A 20780-nucleotide genomic window follows, 5' to 3' on the forward strand; every position below is an offset into this window, starting at 1 on the left:
AAACGGTGTGAGGAGTCAGGCAGAAAGTATGGGTGGAGCCTGGCTGTGAAAGCAATCAGGGCCAACGGGCCCAAGGAGCCTCAGGACCCAGTTCCTGTTCAAAGCCCTATTATGATTCTACCTTCTGGAGCACCCACAGTAAAGAGCGAGAACTACATTAGTCTACCCCAGCACACACCCCCTCATCTCACAAATACCAAAGTGACAGTTGCCTGTTTATTGTTTTTTAAAACAAAACAAAACAAAAACCCAAACATTCGAAATTCCACCATGGTGGAAAGCCAAATTGATGTGGCTGATCCGGGCTGTCTCCCAAACTGTTTCACAGAGCATCAGGTGCATCATGGGTGGGCTGTTGCCACCCCCAATGGCAAAAAGGGCTGGATGAACACTTGCACCACAGAAGGCATCAGAAGAGCTGCAGGCCAGTTTTGAGCCCATGCAGCTGCCCCTGGCTCCAGAGAAGGCCCTCAAAGTTGCTACTGCTGCTGTTGCTGCAGTTGCCACTGCTGACACCACAGCTCAGGCCCAGGGTGCTGTGGAGAGAGTAGAGGGTCAGTCTGGGAAAAAGGCAGCTTTAGGCTCTGAAGGGACCAAGGGAGCCTGATATCTAAGTGTCTATAGGAAGGGCCCACCGTCCTGCCTGGCTTTACAAAAAGACTGGAGCAAAACTGAGAAACTTCAGTTGGGCCCCTGGAGTGGCTGTGCCGTGCCCTCAGTTGGAGAAAGGAGGGAGGGAAGGAGGAGTGGAACTTTTCAGATGAAGCTTTATGCAGAGCTCCAGGACATATACCAGATTAAAACAGAACTGTTTGGGTTGATGTAGGGGAGGGGACCCCACACCACCCCATCCCCAGAAAGATACTGAAAGTGGGTGCCTTAACAGGGCCTCCTTCCAAAGCCCTAGAGCTTGGGGGCTGGATCCCTCCCATACCCAATAGCTTGTTAAAGAGCCCAAGGCCCAGGCTTGGGCTTTAGGGCTAGGCCCAGGTCCCATCCCATGATTGCAAGATTGCTCTAAGAAGATGACTGCCCTCCCTCTCCCTAGCTTTGCTGAAAACACTCTTGCTTCCCCTGCTTTCTGCAGGTCAAAGGTCCTTCCAGCTGGGTGAGGGTGACAACTGAGAGTAAAGCCATCATCCTTCCCTTCAGGCAGATCCATACACTACTGCAGCTGAAAAAACCCTTAGAAATAATCTAGTCCCATCCCCTCCCATCACCCACAATCTTACAGACAAGGAAACTGAGGCCCAGAGTTGAGAAAGGACTTGCCCAAGGCCACATAGCCAAGTCAGGGATGGAGCTAAGACAAGGAGCAGAGGTGGGCATGTCCTGCTCCAGCAGAGGAAGCCTCCCTACTACAAGGAGTGTGGGAACTGGGCAGAATCAACTTCCTTCTTGATTTAACAGCTCCACCTGCCCACACTTCACCATTGATGTCTTGGTGCTCATCAAGCCAGCCTTACCCAGGGTCAGGCTGGAGGCTGAGGGGAGAGGGAACCTCTCTCAAACACATAAATCCCACCCCCAACTAGAGACCACCTGGCTTCCCCAGCTGCCTCGTCTCCTCTCCAAGAGGACTGTGGCTCCCTGGCTTTGGACAGAGTCCATGGCATTGCCTTGGGCCTGGCTTGCTGCTGGGGCCCCTGGGTTCTACAGCCCTCTCCCAGAATGCCCAGATGAAGCAGGGCTCATGTCCCAGGGAGTGAGCAGGTAGCACAGGGATAGAATCTCAATTTCAGGGGCCCAAAGGGGTCTCTCTCTGGTACTCACAGGATTCTCCTGGTCACAGTGGCCCAGCATTCTGGAATGTACAGGCCCTCTGGATGGGCTCCTTTGTGTTACCAGCATAGCCCTTCAGCAAGGGCTGCTTGGTTCCTGGCTCCCTGATGACCCATGGGCTCCCACGCCTGTGATCCAGAGGCGAGTTTCGAGGGAGAACACGGAGCCCTGCGCAGGCCTTGCTACCAAGATGCCTGGACAGTGTGGGGAGGCCTACTGATTACTCTGTGCACCTTTGGAGAAATCTCTTCCCCTTTCTGAGCCTCAGTTTTCTCCTCAGGAACATGAGCAAGCTGGATTACAGCATCTGTTCTTGACCTTTTAGGAGTGGTGGACCCTTTAGAGAATCCATTGAAAGCTATAAACCCCTCGCCTCCCAAAATGCATGCATACACACATCCACTCACACACAATCTGGATGCAGTCAGAGAGGGGAGCCAAGCCAGTTCTTCATGGCTACTTCACTGGCTCCCCACACTAGAGGCAGGGAGTCCTGACAAGGGCCCAGCCGGGGACTGGAGCTTATACTTCACTCATTTAGTCCCTGACTGGGAACAGCTACCTCCCCCACCCACCCCACTTTGTCTCCTCCTCTCCCTCCCACAGGCAGCAGAGAAAGGGGATGAGAAATCCTGCTGCCGTGGGCACTCACCCAGACTTGCACTTCGGGGGTTCCAGCCGCCGCTCTAGCACAGGCTGGTCCAAAAGATACATGGTGTCATAATTCTCCAGCATAAGCTCTGCTGGGTCCTCAGTCTGACCTGGCATTTGGCCTAAGGGGAATGTGTCCCATTGCACATCTTCTGTGGAGCAAAGGGAGGTGGCAAGAGTGGGCTGATGAGCTGGTTCTCCAAATGGCACACAGGCCCACCCACCCTGTTCATCTACCCACCTCACTTAGCCTGCTCACCACAGGCTCTCTGAGTACCTCCAACCTCACTCCTCTCTGTATCGCTTCTCATGAGCTCCTCTACCTTCGTGACCCACCACACACTCTTCACGGCACTTCTTCCCCTCTATGTGTTTATACACACACACACACACACACACACACACAAGCACACAACTACAGACATTTTTGTTCCTTTCTGCTCTTCTCCCACTTTCCCAGGCACATCCCCACAAAGACACAGACAACTTCTTCAGACCTGGCTGTATCACTGCCTCAACCTCTCACCATCACCCCTATTCCCCCGCCTGTGTACACACACAAACACACACACATACGTGCACACACATCCTGGACGGTCTGGATGTCCCAGAATTCCCACAGCACCCCTTCTCCAAACCCATCCATACCTCAGAGTATCTGAATGACCTAGATTTTCCTACACATCTTCACACAAACCCCCTGATGTGTCTGAATGCCACATCCTTTCCTAGTGGCCTTGCCTGGAGAGATACGCCGACACCCACCTCAGAGGTAATATGCTCCCCTGACCCCTGGTAAGGTCTTCTTGCCCTCAAATGCACAAAGAACACCCCTTCTCTAGGGAAAGGCTGTCTCACTGAACGTCCCACCCACCACCACCCAAGTATATAAACAGAAGCACAAATACCAAGCACTCCATTCAATGAAAGTCCCCAGTTTCACTACCTGCCTCCCACACCTCTCATTCATAGACACACAAACCAGAGATCTTCATGTCCCTACCTCCTCACAAATGTGTGTGCACAAACAGAAGCAATGGCAAGAGGCAGAGGGAAAGATTAAACACCCTAGCCTTTCCAAGTTCACAACCCCCATACTCCACTTTAGGATGGGCCATGCCAGGTATTCCCCACCCGCATCTGTCATATCACTACACCACCCTCCATACAGTATCATATGAAATACCTCCCTCCCCATCCTTACACAGATACATCCAATGTTTTCAGGTGAAGCCTTCACCAGCAAGCTCTTCCACGTAGATTCTGTTTCTGGCCTCCTACATCTCCCTGCTACTCTCTGTCAAGAATTCTCCATCCTAATGCCCCTGGCATTCTGTAAAGAATCAACCCTGGACCAGCTCTTTGTGTAACCCATACAGAAGCCCCTCAGGAAGGGCTGTTCCTCTGTCTGCCCATCTCCCAGCTCCCAGCTCTCTTACAAGAAGTCATGCCTGTCTAAATGCCCAGCATTGCTCTATGATACAGAAACACCTTCGTGCACAGGGGCTCTGTCTGTCACTGACCTGATCACCCTCCCCATCACTAATATCCCCAACCCTGTCTACATCACTGCCCCTGCCTCTTTAGCCTGACACCCTTGTACATGTCCCCTCAATGATAGCACAAACACATAGGCCACCTCTGGATGGCTGCCTCACTGCCTGTTTCCACGCCACTCCATAGACCCCCACCTCTTGGTGCTACAGCTTCTCTCTCATACAGATAACTCTTGGTCCTCATGCATCTCGGCGGCCCTGCCTACCCTTCCAAAAATATACATGATCACACATGCGCATGCACTACAGCCCACTTCACAATGCCTTCTTTTACTGCCCCTACTTCTCTCTCTCTCTCTCTCTCTCACACACACACACACACACACACACATTCTTCTGCCTATGTCAATGTCCCTCCCTTTTGATATTTACAAAGACCCCCAAACACAGCCCTCCTAGCCCTAAGATGTTTCTGTCACTGTGCCATGGTCTGTCCAGCAGGCCTGGGACACACCCATACACACACACACACAAAGACATAAACACATTCTCCCACCCCTAGCACTCAGGGTTCTTCTTCATGCCCTAGTCTTTCCACACCTGTCCACACAAGGGCAAAGCCTACAAGTTTCCACATAAGCTCCTTCACTGCCTCCCCTCCCACTTGCTCCTTGTCACTCCCTACCATGCTCACCCTATACCACACCAGGCCCAGCTGTCTTCCTTCCCTCCCTCAGGCTCTAGCATATAAACTGTGCCCCTGCCTCCAGTGTGTACATGCATACACACCAGACTATTCTGTCACCCCTTCTGGGTCTCCCTGCCTTGAGGTTCCTGTTCCCTAACGTAAATGAGGGCACTCAAAAGACCATCCTCAGAGGAGCATATTCATGTTCCCCACTCTCCCATCACCTACCCTCCCTGCACACCCTCTTGGCTTTGGTCTCACTAACTTGTGTGCATACCTAAAAACCATATCACTCTTTATTCTCTCTTCTGATGTCACTTCCAGTTTCTCTCACTTAAATGCCGTGGATTGCTTCTTTCTAATACACACAGCAAAATCCTGTCTTACAGCCAGCCAGCTTCCATGTGTACATACACACACACTCATACACAGAGAACACTGTCTCACTGCATGTGAAGAACATGTGCAGAATCATATACATATATACCCCCTAGCTCTTCTTTTCTTCTGCCTTTTACTGCCCAGTGCCCACACCCACACCATCCCCTCCCAACATGATCTCTACATGAAGCAGCCAACAGCCTGACAGTGGTCCCTGGAGCTTACATGCTCTATCCTAAGGGGGAGGGAAGCTGACTCCCAGGATGGCCTCGCATTGCCTACCTCCTGCTACTTTCCATCTCTTCCCCTAAGAAAGAAATGGTGAAGGGAAGCCTTAAGAGCTGGCCAGAGAGGGAAGAAATTGGTGTGGGGAGAAAGTGGATATAAGGCTTCTTACCTAAGCTAACTTGCCATGCAGAGCCCTGCAAAGCTTCTCTCTTCTGGGCCAGGAGCCTGGCATTCTCAGCAGTGGGGGACTCCTGCCCCACAGAAAAAGACCCGATCTCCATTCTCTCTTCCTCCTCCTCCTCTTCTTCTTCATCATCATCATCATCATCATCATCATCATCATCATCATCACCACCACTACCACCACAACCACCACCACCACCTTCATCATCATCATCTTCATCCTCCTCTTCCTCTTCCTGGTCATCATTTTCCTTTTCCTCTTCCTCCTCCTCCACCTGGTCTTGCAAGACCTCTTTCTCATTCTTCTCTTCTTCCTTGACATCATTAAAGCTGCCCTGCTCCTCCTGCTGCTGGGCCTTTCCTTCAGACCCAAAGCTGGAGCCAGCTGGTTCAAGGCTCCCATGCAGACTGTCCAGTGTGTATGGAGACTTCCCAATGGGGGAGACCTCTGAGCCCTCTTGCATCAGGCAGTTTTCTCCACTCTGGGTATAAATGGAACAGATGCTCAGCAGCTTCTTCTGCTCTTCATCTGGTAGCACCTGCCCCATGGCTTTGAAGACACTAAGCAAAGAGAGGGATGAGGTAAGAAAGATTCAAAATCTCAAATCATTTCATACCACAACACTCCAGGGTTTGAAATTGGTCTCTGAGCTTCCAGATGTGCCTGTGAAAGGCAGTGCAGTAGAGCAGACATAACACAGAAACAACAGGACCATGGACCCTGAATTAGCTCTGTGGTTTGTCTTTGTGCCTTACTTCCGTTCTCAGTAAAAGGAGGAAAATGAGTACCTAACTTACAGGGTTGTGTGGAGGAATAAGAAAGCTCACATAGAGATGGTGGGCATGCTGATAGTATTGATTTGCTCACCACATCTTGACGGTCAGCTCTTGCCCCATGAATATGTATAATCAATAAAAAAATAAAAAATTTTTAAATTTTTAAAAAAGAATGCCTGGCACAGTGCCTGGCACATAGTGGGCATGTGATAAATGATAGCTATTAGTCCGTACTGAAACACTATGTAAACATACAAAGTACCCAATGGGCCTGCAGAGCTGGAAATGAGAATGGTAATTCCCTCTCTCCTCTGGCCTTAGCTGAACAATCTGTCCTGAGCTCCAAGGATATGCCCAGTGGAAGTGTGCTGGGCTCCTCGTGCATGGAACAGAAAGTGATCCCTTTGTGGGAGTGGTTACAGCCCAGCCTAGGATGAAGGAAAAGAGAAAAAAAAAAAAAAAAAAAGCAGTGGTTGACAAGACAAAGCAGGATGTGGAAGGGAGGCCAGATGAGCACTGCAGATCTACTGTGGGCACTACAGGAGCCAGGGGGAGGCAGAGAGCACAAGGAGGCTGGAGAAACCAAGGGGGGGTTTCATGTAGGAGGTGGGGCCCTGGAGGACCAGGGACAAGAACGAACACACTGTGCTCCTTGCGGTGACAGTAGTCTGGCTGGAGGGCAAGGCCTGTGCTGAGGAGCCGTGGGAGGAAGGAAAAGGAGGCTGGGAAGGTAAATGTTGTGAGTTGGGGCAGGGGGGTCACCCACCAACTCTAAGCACAGGTGAAGGCTGTGTTTCTGAAGATCACCGTGGTGACTGTGTGAAAGATGGTCTGGACGGGGCAGCCTGGAGGCAGAGACACCAGGGAAGAGCCTGTTCCAAACAGTTCAGACCCGAGTCATGAGGGCTGACCTAGGGCACTGGTGGTGGAGATGGGAGGGAAAGAAGCTGTGGAGGACAGTCAGACAGAGAGCAGGGCTTGGTAACCAATTGCAGGGGTCAGGCAGAGGAGGGTTAAAGATGATAACACTGTGCACACAGAAGATGGTGCTAACAACAAAACCAGCAACCGATACAGAGCTGCTGGGAAGCAGAGTTCATAGGGAGGAAGAGGGTTGGCATCCCTCACAGAGCAGAGCCTCACACAGAACCTAGGACCTAATAGGCACCTGGTCACTGCCAGAAGCATGGGTGGGGTGAAGGAAGAGATGAAGTTTCCTTCTAGGTGTATCAGTTTGAATGGCAGGTGGCTTACAGACCGGCCGTATACCCACTGGGCTGTTTTCTCTCTGGGCACATGCAGACTGGACATGTATGCATGGTCGCCGATCAGTGGGGACAGGGCTGGGATCTGGGAGACTCTCTGTGGTGCTAATTTCATATTCCAAGAAGACACTGGTTCAAATTGAATTGATACTGGCTGGCTGGGGGAAGTTCTTGAAAAGCCTCCAACTTTTTTTTTTTTTTTTTTTTTTTTTTTTTTTTGCTTTTCCTTTTAAAAGATGACCAGTAAGGGGATCTTAACCCTTGACTTTGTGTTGTCAGCACCACGCTCTCCCAAGTGAGCCACAGGCCAGCCCAAGCCTCCAGCTTTATTAGAGGAAAGCCAGAGAAGAACTCTGCTCTCTCACTGTGGTCCATTAGTGTGATTAATAATAAATATTCCCAGGCACTTGATACTGGCAAGATGCCTTATAAGTGCGGTTTATTATTACCCACCACTATCTCAAGCTGTGTAGTCTGACCACTAACATGCAGGGGTGATACAAATCTTAAAATACATCTCCTTCCTCAGGTATGTCTGGTCAAAGCTCACGACTGAGGTCACAGGTTCAGGCTGATGGAAAGAAGGTGGATTTTGTCATACGACCCGGGCCCAGAACCCTGTCCCACTGTCAACAAACCTTGTGACTTTTAAATAAGTCATATCACGTCTCAGAGCCTCAATGTCTTATCTGTCAAATAAGGGTATACTATCCTCACCTCCTAAGGTTGTTGTGTCAAATTAAATAAAGTAAACTCTACAAAAAAACACAGCACCATGCCTGACATATATTTGCCAGTGGTATCTTTTATTTTTTTCTCTGGGGAAAACAAAAGCCAAGTTCTGATGTGTCTAACAACAGATGCTTTCTTACAATCTAGTGGAGCATTTTAGACTAGCACAGGACTATAGACAAGCTATCTAGATTCTGATCCCAGCTCTGACTTGCAAAGTTGCTATGACTTGCAGCACAATACCTGCCCAAATCCGCTTTATTTCCCACTCTGTGCGATGGGGTGATTAGAACTCTAGATTCACTGGTTATCTGGGAAAGCCAGGATCTGCGCACAAAGAATTGTACCCAATGAGCCGCTGTTAGTGCTGGCACGTGTCACATCCCTCTGGTATGCTTAGATTGGGAGAAGATCTCTGTGGTCCAGACTTCTCCAAGACCAGCAGCTTCCACTCTGTAGGCACTTAGGACTGGAAAGTACCTTGAAGGCCACCTATCCAAACCTCTCCATTCTCATCTTTTCATACCCTCCGCCCCATTCCACACACATACCATGTTCCTTCTGTACTTTTAAACTTCCTTTATTCTTTTTCCTGCTTAAATTGCTCAAATGCCTCCTCTGTGATGCTCTTCCTGACTCCTCCAGGACCTTTTGTTTTTCCTCCCAGTTTCCCACCCATCCATGTCACTTCTAGTCTAGAGCACCCACATCTAGCGATGTGGCTGTTTGGTTCAGTCTCATCTCCTGGAGGTCCTACCTGGGCTGACTTTGTCTACAAGGCCACGTTTTTTATCTTATAAACATTACTATGTCCCAAATGCCACCAGGGTTTAAGAAAGACTTTTGGACTCAATAGGAAGATCAGGAGACAAAGAAGGTTTTCGCATCTAGACTCCCACTTCATTCATTTCCCAGGCACTGAATCAGCTCCCATCAAGGACAGCACTGCTGGCAATGAGACAGTTCAGTTCAATGACTTTTACTAAGGCCTGTTTCGTGCCTGGACTTGTGTGGTGTGCTGGGCACAGACAGCTAATGCAGGGCCCTTGCCCTTGAAAACCTTAGTCTGACAGAGGGAAGGAGACATAGTGACACAAAATCTCAGATTTGGGAAGTATTTGAGAATCAACAGTACAGGGTAGATGGTGCTGCCACTAAGTGAGACGGGGAACAGAGGAAAAAGATCACTTTGGAGTTAGGGTGGGAATAAGATGACCAATTCTCTTTTGGTCAAAGTAAGGTGCCTGTGGGCTACCCAAGAGGAGATGTCCAACATGCCGTCGAGTAGGAGGCTGACTTTTGGCGGAAAGGCCTGGGATAAAGAGATTTGGGACTCACCACTTCATACGAAGTAGTAATAAGCACAGATATTTCAAGGAGGGAGTGGTAAATAGCATCGATACGGCAGACACAGACTGACAACGGCTGACTGGATTTGGTAATTAGGAAGTTAAAGCAGCTTTGCAGATGAATGCCAAATTGCAGCAGGTTGAGGAGTAAGAGGGTAGTGAGGAAATCGAGACTGCTGAGTGTATACTACTCTTTTGAGATGTTCTGATGGAGGGAAAGGAGTGATAAGCTAATGACAACCCAAAAGAGGGATGCAGGGTCCAAGGAGGTTTTGTTTGCGTTGTTGTTATTGTTGTTTTGTTTTAAGATGAGGAAGAACTCAGGCACGTTCATAGGTTAAAGAGTGAGAGCCAGCAGAGCAAGGGAGAGGCTGGGGTGAGGCCCCAGTGATACTGGCAGAGGTGGCTCCAGCGCAGATGGAGGAGCAAGCTTTGAGGCAGGACAAGGCCACCCCACCCTGAAACTGGCAATTAGGTTGAGTGCAGTTGCAGATCAGTTCAGAGCTGGACCTTCAAGAGGGCCCTGCTGGATGCCTCCATGTGCCTGAGGAAGCTAGGTTGAAATGGGAGAGGGTAAGGGGCTTGAGTGTAAGGGTTTAGAATAGTCAGGAAATGGGAGAGACAGTGGTCAGAAAACAAGTAAAAGTCTAGACAAGCAGAAGTGAGGTCTAGCCCAAGATCAAAAATCATACCTCTACAGTGGCAGCAATCCACAGGGCTATGTGGTTTTCTCCAGCAGAAGTCAGCTACCCGGACTGAGGAGTGGGGGAAGCAGAGCGTGGAGGATCAAAGCCAGCGCAGGGATTTGCAAGTCAGATAGGGCAAAGGATAGGCAGAGCTCAGGGTGCTGATGATGAGTGGCTGAAGTGATCAACCACAGACAGGAGCAAGAGGAAGCAAGATCAAGGGAGGTAGAAAATGGAGGGATGGAGTTCCGGATGCAGGCAAACAGCAGATATCATGGGATGCGAAGGGAAGAACTAGAGGACAAGAGGTGGTGGTCACCAAGTGGGATGCTAGGATGTCAGCTTTCAGAGGTGGAATAGCTCTGAATGATGGAAATGAGTTGCTGAGTGGAGAACAAAGGTCACTGAAGTTGAGGAGCTACAGAGTATCAGATGGGTCACCCAAATCAAACAGATACTGCTCCAGAAAACAGGAAGAGAATCAGGTGCTAAAGGCTTCCATGAGTATGAGGGAAATAGCTTAGGGGCAGGAAGTGACAGAGAAAAGGAAAGGGAGACAATGACAGGTATTTATAGGAACCAGTGCAATATTCAGTTTGACCACAGAACCCAGGTGGATTGGGTAAAGGGGCCTCATGGGAGGTATGGTCACCATGATAGGTTGGGCCAGAATCAGAAAGATCTTTGAACACCAGGCTAAGAAGCTTAGACTTCACCAGGAAGACAATAGGAAGCCACTGAAAGTTGCTGAGCAACTATCAGAGGTATACTTTGGGAAGATTAAATAGAGGAAACAGCACTCGGCTTGGAATCAGAAGACCTGGGTTCAGCGATAAACAGCAGCTACCATTTATTGTGCATTACTCTGTGCAGGCCACTGTGCTAAATACTCTAGTAGGATTGTCTCATCCATTCCCATACTGGACTTAGTTTAGTCAGGTCTTAAGCTGTCAGATCTTAAGCAAGAATACCCTCTCTGGACTCAGTTCACCCATCTGTCTGTGGGAGGGGAACTGGGCTAGATGTCCTCTAAAGAGCCTTTCCAATTTGGCCATTCTAGGGCTGTGTGGCCTTTCTGCTTGAAGGGCCTCACCCTCTTACCAGATGGAATTCAAGAGACTTACAGCTGAAGGAGTTCAGGGCTGGCCCAGCAAGGTGAGCCCAAGCAGGACTCAACCACCCGGGGCCAGTCAAGGGAGGCAGAGCAGTTGAACAGCCTCCAGTTCCTTCTTGCTTCCCACTGGCTTGCAGAAAATCGGTGAGCATTCCGTCCTGAGACAGAAGAGAGGGCATGAGGAGAAGGAAACAGTGAGCCCCCCACCCAACCTTACACCTCGAAAAGTTTGGCTCTGTCCCTCCCCATCCCACCAGATTCCCCGCCCTATACCTCCCAACTGCTCAAAGCATTCAGGGCACTTTGCCCCAGCCCAGTTTAGATGGCTGTGAGAAGAAAAGGAAAGAGGGCGATTTGTCCACTGCTGCTGCGGGGCCCTCTTGGGCAAACCTAAACCTTTAACAAGGGAGGTGTCTGCCTGGTGTTTCTCAGCAGAGAGCCGAGGACAGTGGCAGATGCTCCTGCCTGGGCTGCCTTAGGCTCTGGGAATAGTCTCCCTCACCAGTCTTGGTGTTGGCCACGATCAGTTCAATGGTCCATCTGAGGATGTAGGTGGGCCGGATCCCTCTGTCCCCCAAGGCTGGCAGCTCAGAGAACATCCTCTCCAGCAGGGCCTGTGTAAATGTCTGGGAGTGCAAACCCCTGAGCAGGGGCTGCCAGAACTGAGAGAACGGCTTTGGCACCAGGATGTCATTCAAGTCCACGTTTTCTGGTTCATGAGGGACACCCATTGAAGAGGGGAGGAACAATTGCGGGGGAGAGAACACGAGCCAAAGAGGGAGACAGAGAGCGTGCACGCATCAGTGAGCCCCACCAACAACAAGAGAGTTGCCATCGCAGAACAGCAGGAAAGAGGAGAGCAGAAGAGCGGGAAGAGAAAGACTAGTTAGTATGTGGCAACCAACAACTGACTTAAAGTATAAAAGAAAAAGAGATCTGGTTCTAGCTTCAGCTTTGTCGGTAACTCACTCTGTGACTCTGGGTCAGTACCTTCCCCTCTCTGGACCTCAGTCTGACCATCTGTAACATGAGGATGCAGGACTAGATGACTCACCAGGCCCTTCCAGTTCTGCTGTTCTAGCTCTCTAGTTAGTGGCTAAATCACAATGAACACGGCACAAAAATGGAATTAAGATCCCCCCCCAACTGTACCCCCCCCCACCCTTGCAATCCAGGCCACCTAAGGACAGCCCAACAACTGCATATCAGTGGGGCTACCTGTTCTGCTCTGCCAGGAGGGCTGCAGGGCTTCCAAAGGCCATGGAATGGCAGGAAACAGCCCTTGCCTCCCAGCCCATCTCTAGTGTTCCCACCCAGGAAACAGAACCTTAAGGCTGCAGTGAGCCCCCAGATCCCTACCTTCATAGTCTATCTGCAAAGCCACCAACTGCTCGAATGTGGGGATGAGGAAGCCATCATCCAGGAAAGCATCCAGCACAGGCTCCCTGGAATGAGAGGACACTAGCAAACTGAAGCTGGCAGAAGACTCCTACTCCCCCTCCCACCCCCAAGGCAGCTAATGCCTCTGGCTCAAGTGACCAAAGCAGCATTGGGTGGTGGGGGAGGAAGGGGGAGAGGAGCAGGGAGGAAGGCAGCTGGCAGTTACATATTAGGCTTTAGCTTCCTGGGGCAGTAGCTGGGCCAGAGGCTGGGATCAGTGAATTTTTGAACAGGCAATTACCAAGCACATGCTGATCTAAGGCCCTTAATGAGGACAGCATTAGCTGAACAAGCCTCGAAACACAGATGGAGAAAAGTCCCAGGCCCACAGAGGAAAGAGTTAAATGCCAAAAATGCCAAGGATCATGATGTTAAGTGCTTTTAGACTTTAGTTCCTGCAATCCTTTTTCTCTCAATCAGTCCCTTCCCCTCCCCTTCTCCCTGGCTGCCCTCTTTTAGATCCTAGAAGTAGAAACCTTGGGGACTCAATTGCTGGACCAAATATAATCCATAGGCCTTATTAGTAGGGACTCGAAGAACTTAGAACAAAGTTAGAGGGGTTAAAGGAATAGGCTATAGGGTAAACTGCTCATCCCCATCTAGCTCAAACCTAAACCAAGCTGATTCCTCCAGAGCAAGAGACTCTCCTAGCTGACCAGGCCTAGAGGGGGACAAAGAACTCCCAAGCTGTCCTAATGCCTGGAGGGTTGACATACTCAGATCCCTCTCTCCAGCAGACCAGGCTTGAGGAGGAAATGGGTATTCTTCCATCCATGTCCCAGTTCCTCGGCTCAAGAAGAACACTTGAAGCAGCCAGCCAGCTGCCTGCTTGGCACTACCAGGCAGAAACGACTGTGTGGAGGCACAAGGATAGCTTTCCCAGCAGTTAAGGGGGCCACCACCCACCTCTCTGCTGAAGGTGGCACCAAGAAGTCTAGGCTGGGAAACACTGATAAAACACCTTTAGGAACTAGCTATACCCTGGAAATAAAGAGAAGATTCCAGGGGCGATTCCAGCCTACACTGTAGACTCCCACCCAGGCCTGCTCTACTACCTATACCACCTACCTATACCTACACTCTCTGCTCCATCCCAGATTCCTTCCAACCTCTCCCTAGGTGGGAAAGTCTAACACTGCCTCTACAGGTTCTCAGTACAAAGTTCCCTAAAGCCATTTCCAGCTGAATATAGGTAGAAAGCCCCCAAGAGCTAGAGAGGAAAGAGAAATGGTTAAAGATACTATTTGTCTGCTCTTGCTTAAACTGAGCACTGGGGGGCGGGGGGGGGGGGGAGGCTCATGGCCATACTAAGAGAGGTGGCACTTAGTATCTAGGAGCCAGGCCCTGAGAAGGCCCCTCCTCTGTCCCCCCAACCACGACTATCCAGGGGATGCTGACACCCTCCAACAGCAGTTCGAAAGAAAACACTAACAGTGCCCACCATATATCTTTTAGTTCAAAGTAGAACAAGGGCTAGGCAGCGAGGTCGTAGGCTCAAGGGCTTTTCCTAGTTGCCAAAAGCTCCACACCTAACCTGACAAAGAGGAGTAAAGCTGGCCAGGGAATGGATGACAGTGGACATTCCTTCCTCTGGCCCTCTAGTGACTCAAAATAGGCAAGGGCGAAGGGCAGAGGGTCATGTAGAATGCAGGGTCACCTTGTGGGGGATCAGGATTACCCCTGGGATTTCCTACAGCAGAGGTTGGCAAGCTAGAATATGGAGACCAATCTCAGTGAGGTTGCCAGCGTCTAACCTAGAGTTGGTAGCCCCCGATTACCTACTTACAAACCTGTTCTCCCACGATATGCCCTTGAGTTCTGCCAGGATGCATTCTACACGTGGGGACAGGATATTCCACGCCTTAATGGCCTGAGGTAAATACCTAAATTTCTCCAGCACCTACGCAAAGAAGGTCCCATTAGAAGGCTGGTTCAGCCAGACAACCCACCCCCACCCCTGTAGGATCCCTTCCCATAGGACCTCTCAGCTTTGCCCTTCAGGAGATAGGGCAGGGCATGCAGGTGTAGGCCCATACCTCCTCTATTGGCCCTGAAACCAAAAATAACCTGACCCTCAAATGCCAGACTTTCTCCTCCTCTTCCCACCCCCATCCCTCTACCAAATTCCCTGTGGCTCCCAATCACCAGATACCACAATACTGAGATGTCCAATAGGGGCATTTGGTTGGATATGGAAAGAAAACCTTGGACCGAGGGGTGGCAATGGTTATTGAAGAAAGAGAAGAAACCCAGGTTCTCATCCTGGTGCTACCAACTGTATATACGACCTTGAGCCTGCCCCTTCACTCATCCATGGCTTCGATTTCTTTGTCTGTGAAAAGGGAGGGTTGAGCTAAATAGTTTCTGATCTACCTCCGTCCCTAAAACAGCACCCCTCCAGCTCACCTGATCTGGCAAAGTTCTTGGGCCCCATCTGTTGGTCAGCTGCGGGACTGCAAGGCTATGCGACTATTCATTCCCAGTTGTTCCCTACTACCCAGTGGGCCAGATTTTCCACTTAATCATCTCTCTTCCATCGGTGTGAAGGACCACCCAATTTGGACTCTGCTCCTCTTGTCTCCTTCCTAGTTTTCCTCTCTCTTTTTCCTGAGAAGTTCCCTCATGCTTTGTCACTTTTCTTTCAAATTCCTTCTCAAGACTTCTCTCTCAGATAGCTGGCAAGAGGGAACAAATGGTTGGGGCAGGTGAGAGCACGCTAGGTCAAGGGCACTTTCTTACCTTAAACTGCTCCTCTTCGTATGATACCAGCAGTTCTCGGGCTCTTTCTGCAAACAAAATGGGGAGACATATAGGATGGCCAGCCCAGTCAGTCCCCTGCTGGGACGCTGAGACCCTCTCACCTCATTTCTTGAGTTGTAAATTGGAAATTAGAATTCCTTCCTCTCCTACTCCACAGGGCTCAATATAGATGGTTTGTGAGGCAAATGTGATAGCCACTACAGTATGGAAACTAGCCAGGAAGATGATTTGTGACAGTAATTTTTTAAGCTAGGACTCATAGTCCTAGAGGAAATGCTGAGCCAGGGAAGTAACCAGTGCTAAACCTAAGCTTGCGCTTTCTAGGCTCATGGGCCCCTCTCTGCCCTCAAGGATACCTACCATACAACTCTTTATGTCTCGCAGTCTTTTCCAAATGAGAATCCACCTCTTTGCTGCCTTTGCTGTCTTCATCATCCCTGACATCCAACTTTGCACCTTTCCCATTGGCCTGAGGCTCTGGTCTCTGTTCTGTGATGTCATCAACGATGATGTTCTTTTCTTCTTCTTGGTCCTCTTCATCTGTCTCTTCCCTGTCCTCCTCCAACTCCCAGGTCTCTCTCAGGCTGTTCTCCAGTTGGCGGCACCAGTAGGTCTTCTGGAGCCAATCCAGGACAAAGTAGCAGCCTAGAGGAGGGGAAGAAGACAGGAAGGGCCAAAGGAAGAGCCACAGGTGAGCAGCTAGCAGGCCCCCAGCCCTCTCAGCCCCAAGACTTATCTTGTGAGCATTATGGGAAGGCCCTAGGGAAGAAGCTTGGTTCCAAGAAGGCTCAAATCTCAAATATCCAGAAGCAGCCCCCTGTTCTTTGCTTTCTGTTGCTCACTGGCACCTTTCTTAGAAAAAACTAATATTGGACTTAGAGATGGGATGCCAAAAACATCAAGGGGCTGGTAAGTGGGACAACTAGGACCCAGCCCCACTAGCTGCATGGCTTTGGCCAGGTCTTTTCTTTTTTCTAGATCTCAGCTTCCCCATCACAAAGAGCTAGGCTAAATCATGGGTTCTTAATTGGGATGGAGTGGGTGTCTAATGAGGTTCATGACACTGTTGATATCTCACACCTCTCAACAACCCCCCCCCCCCCCGCCCAGGGTGAAGTGGATGAGGCTAATGAGATACTACCTCAGGAGCAAATTAAAGGGAAACCAAAATACTCTGTAATCAAGGTTCAAAACAGGATCAGAACAGTGCCCTGCCAAGCCATATTGGAGACTGAAGCAAAAGGAGAAATCAATAATACTAATCCTGTTTTTATTTAAACTTTTGACATTTTATTCATTGTGGATTTTTCCACATTAAAATGTTATTTACCTTGATTACTGAGCTTTTGACACCCCCTTAAATTTTGTGCCCAAGGCAAGTGCCTCACTTGTCTCACCCTAATCCTGGTCCTGACCCCAGGTGGAGACCCGATCCCTCTATCCCCAGTGCCACCCAGCCCAGGCCCCTGGGCCTAACTGAGATAGGCATACCCGCTGGGGACTCACCTCTGCGGCAGTCATTTATATGGGGCATTTTTTTGTGGGTCAACTCATGACGAAGTTCCACAATCCATTCTGGAATGTCCACCTGATTGTAGGGGAGGGTTTGAGTACAGAAATTAGAAAATATTAAAGCTGGAAGGGACCTAAAGATGAATTATCTTTACCACCCATCCCCCCATTTTACAGATAGAGAAACTGAAGTCCTGAGAGAAGATTCCAGTCTTAGTGGCAGAGCCATGATTCAAAATGAGGTTCTTTTTTACTGTTCTGTGGAGGTGATTCTTGAAAATCAGAAAAGGCACTCACTTCCCCCAACCACCAACCATCAACCACCCTCTTCCAACAAAGAGATTCCTGTGAATGAGCATTAACAATGAACTTTTCCCGCCTCCCTCTGCCCTGTCCCTCTCCTTGAGTACCCTTTACGCCTCCATTCCTCCCACACCTCCTCCAGGAAGCTTCTCTCCATGACTAAGAACACACCTGCCTTCTGGGCCTCTACACACTTCATATACTCACTTAGGGCAGGAATGTCTGGCATCTTCATGCTGCTTGGCTAAGCTGTCTCTTTCCTCAGACTGTCAGCTCCCCGAGGGTATGTGCTGTGACTGCCATCTCCTTCCTGTCCCCACCCAGTGGTACATTCGGGCTCCTCAGCTTCACTGGGCCACTCCCAGGAAGCTGGGCAGGCCAGGTCCACTGAGATACCACTCATGAGCAAGGGAGCAATTCTGCTTCTTTTAAGCTCAAAGCTGAGGCTTGGGGTTCTTGCTGGGCTTGGCTGGTAGTGATGGGATGAGCTAGTCTGACTGTGTGCCCACATTACCCCATGTCCCACTTAGTGAGCCCTCCTGGAGAGAGAAAATTGAGGAAGGCCACTTTATCATACGCACCTCCTGAGCCAGGAACCTGAGGGGGAGCTTGACATACTTAGTCTTCCTCTCTGAGATGAGATTCACAAACCTGGGGTCAGGGGAGAAATAAGTGGTACAAGCCCAAGGAACTGTTTTACACAAAACATCTTGCTGAGGTACTGACACCTTGTATTTCCACAACCATTCCACTCACTGTCCTGTCGTTATGGCGGCTGTCAGCCAGAGCAGAAATGATTCCATCCACTCCAATATTTACTGACAGTCTGCTCTTTACTAAAGCCATACAGATGAATATGACACTGCTCTGACCTTGAAGAGTTCAGTCTAGGATAAATAATCATGACATGATATAACATATTATGCTAGAACATATGTTGTTATTATTATTATTTTTTTTTTTAAAGATGACCGGTAAGGGGATCTTAACCCTTGTCTTGGTGTTGTCAGCACCACGCTCACCCAGTGAGCTAACCGGCCATCCCTATATGGGATCCGAACCCGTGGCCTTGGTGTTATCAGCACCACACTCTCCCGAGTGAGCCACAGGCTGGCCCTAGAACATATGTTATAAGCGCTAGAACAAAGGACTACATCAGATGATATGGGGAGCACAACTAAATGATGGAGAAGGTAAGAAGAGCAAGGGAGGACCTCAAGGCAGACAAGATGAATACTATGAGATGAGCAAAGGCTTTGACAAATGAGAAAACTCAGTGGCAACATTTTTCTTGATGTGTATGAGACAGCTAAAAGCACTGAGTCACTCTGCCAGTCAGTAACTCCGAGCCCATGTTCTCCACTTCCACAACTCAGCAACCTTTCAGTGTTCATGGTGGAAAGAAGGAGAAAAGGATGGTACTAGGTATAGACAGGGATAGGGTTGGAAAATCCACATTAAATTACGACCACGGATATCGAACCATTCAGAAAAGTTCTTCTGGGTGAGGAGTTAAAAGGGAAGAAAAAATATCAGACTGTTAAAAGCCTGAAGAGACCCACAGAGATCACCAGGTTTGACCAAGACCCACCCCCCCCAATCCCAAGAGGGAAAGAAAAGTGGAAAAGAGAAGGCTTCCAAGAAAAGGAAAGAAAAAGAGACATGTGTTGACAAGGGGTACCAAAAGCTGCCAAGTCAAGCAATCACAGGCTGACCCACACTCAGGGACACGCAGGGCTTTTTGCTTCAGGTAGCACCTCAAGTATTATCACATACTTAACACTCCCCTACCCCCATCGTCAAAGCCAACCCCCACCCCTACCCCATGCAGGTCTTACCTGACCAATGCCATGCCATACAGCAGTTTAAGTTCATCCGTGCCCAAGCCACCAGTTATATCCACGAGCTTACAGCGTACCAGGTCAGCGGTAGAAGCCACTGCCAGGGGGAGTTCGTTGCCTAACCTAAAGGGTCACAGTCCAGCACCATCATAACGGCCCCTTACTCTGGTCCACCTTCCACCTCAGAACCTAGGTTGTGGTAGGCTATTCCCATTATATACTGGTTCAAACGTGCATGAACAGACACAAAATAAGAAGGTGGGAAGACAGAGGGTAATGTCTGTGGGATCCAACAGTATACAGAGCATGAACAGCTGGCTAGGGCATACACAGGACACCTAACTGCTGTACTGTCAATCAACAGTTGTGTGGACACATCCCATTCTTTCACCTCGAAACACTGAACCGTTTCTGCTAGGGAAGCCCCTTATCACTTGTTAGTCTGCCCCCAACTCAATCTTAACAATTGGACTGAAACACCCCACCCAAACATGGTTTTGCAGGCAAGACCCTTCTCCATCCTCCCTAATTCGAATCGGAACTCCACCCTAGGGTGCTAACCTGCTCCTTAAGTCCTGGCTCAGGCTCCACTACTGGTCCCTCCGGGCCCTCCCCAAGATGAGAGAAGGTCACTTTTCGGAGGTAAGGGTTAAACCTCACAGATATGACAAGAGAATTGTTGAGACATATCCCCTTACTTTCCATCCACAACCGGGATTAGTACAAGAGCTTGGCTGTCACTTTCTCCCAGGCACTTGGGAGAAGAGCAACTTTAGGCAATTTAGAGTAAGACTGGAGAATACAGCCTTATAGGAATTTGACAAAGGAAGAGGTGAGGCGCCACCGGCACGCTGGCAAAAGGGCTGAGCCCACCGCCTTACCTGCTCCTCCACACGGTGATGCGGTTCAGCGCGTACCGTTGCAACTTATGGTCGTCACAGAACAGATAGACCATCACCTGGTCCCACTCGGCCCTGCTGAGCCAGGCGACCACGACGCCTTGGGCCCAAAGTGGCGAAGACCCTTTCCCTCCGACGTATTTTCCTTTCCACGCATTCCACATACGATCCATCTCCCGGGGACCCAGACCTGACTCAGCCCCGGATTCCCACCAGACACTGAGATCGACGCCAAGCCCCGAGCCGCGGTGCTCCGCGCAGCCTTCAGATCGATGTGCTACCCGACTCCAAGCCGCCACCGTGCCAGCAGCCCATGGAAGAGCGTAACCCAGACGCAACCCTGCCTTCCAGCGTTAGCGTGGCCAATCGGAACGTGAGGGTTGGGAGTCGACCTTAGCACAGGTCGGGTTATAGCCCGGCTGGCCGGAAGTGTTTTTTTCATAAAGCAACCCTACCGGCAGCAAGTGTTCAGCCTCAAGGTTCCGCTAATTTCCTGGTTGCTAACGGGCTCTGTCCCAGACCGGAAGGGGTGTGTCCGGTGTCCGGGCTACAGGAGGAATTTTATTTTGCGCCCCTTGGCGGGCAACAGAGGGATTGTGGTTGTCCGGTGTACTTCCTACAAATGTGCTTTTTTTTGTTTGTTTTGTTTTGTCCTTTTTTTGTGTGACCGTGCTCAGCCAGTGAGCGAACCGG

At 49.9% G+C, this 20780-nt stretch overlaps 1 protein-coding gene across 2 annotated transcripts; it reads right to left on the reverse strand.

Moving 5' to 3' along the window:
* Nucleotides 1-217: 217 nt before the first annotated feature.
* LAS1L (LAS1 like ribosome biogenesis factor) lies at nucleotides 218-20413 on the reverse strand. 2 transcript variants are annotated; one of them, XM_063083280.1, is made up of 14 exons: nucleotides 20070-20351; nucleotides 19186-19311; nucleotides 17929-17998; nucleotides 17039-17120; nucleotides 15893-16177; nucleotides 15512-15558; nucleotides 14563-14672; nucleotides 12692-12777; nucleotides 12302-12352; nucleotides 11835-12041; nucleotides 11343-11490; nucleotides 5396-5970; nucleotides 2435-2585; nucleotides 218-536 (listed from the first exon to the last, which is right to left on the reverse strand). In XM_063083280.1, the coding sequence occupies exons 1-14, from the start codon at nucleotides 20258-20260 to the stop codon at nucleotides 410-412; spliced, it is 2256 nt and encodes a 751-aa protein (XP_062939350.1). In that variant the 5' UTR covers nucleotides 20261-20351; the 3' UTR covers nucleotides 218-409. The 2 variants fall into 2 exon arrangements, with proteins under 2 accessions (XP_062939350.1, XP_062939351.1); XM_063083281.1 differs by lacking the exon at nucleotides 12302-12352 and having other exon boundaries at nucleotides 20070-20413.
* Between the last annotated feature and the right edge of the window lie 367 nt (nucleotides 20414-20780).

This window comes from Cynocephalus volans, chromosome X (genome assembly GCF_027409185.1).
Source record: "Cynocephalus volans isolate mCynVol1 chromosome X, mCynVol1.pri, whole genome shotgun sequence".
Taxonomy (NCBI): domain Eukaryota; kingdom Metazoa; phylum Chordata; class Mammalia; order Dermoptera; family Cynocephalidae; genus Cynocephalus; species Cynocephalus volans.

Bases quoted from the DNA above. Each gene is read 5' to 3' on its own strand.
- LAS1L (XM_063083280.1), bottom strand. From the start codon at position 20,260: ATGGATCGTATGTGGAATGCGTGGAAAGGAAAATACGTCGGAGGGAAA. The intron at 19,312-20,069 runs GTAAGGCGGTGG...GTGACCCTTTAG, and splicing joins ATCACCGTGTGGAGGAGCAG to GTTAGGCAACGAACTCCCCC. The intron at 14,673-15,511 runs GTAAGAAAGTGC...TTCTTTGCGTAG, and splicing joins ACGAAGAGGAGCAGTTTAAG to GTGCTGGAGAAATTTAGGTA.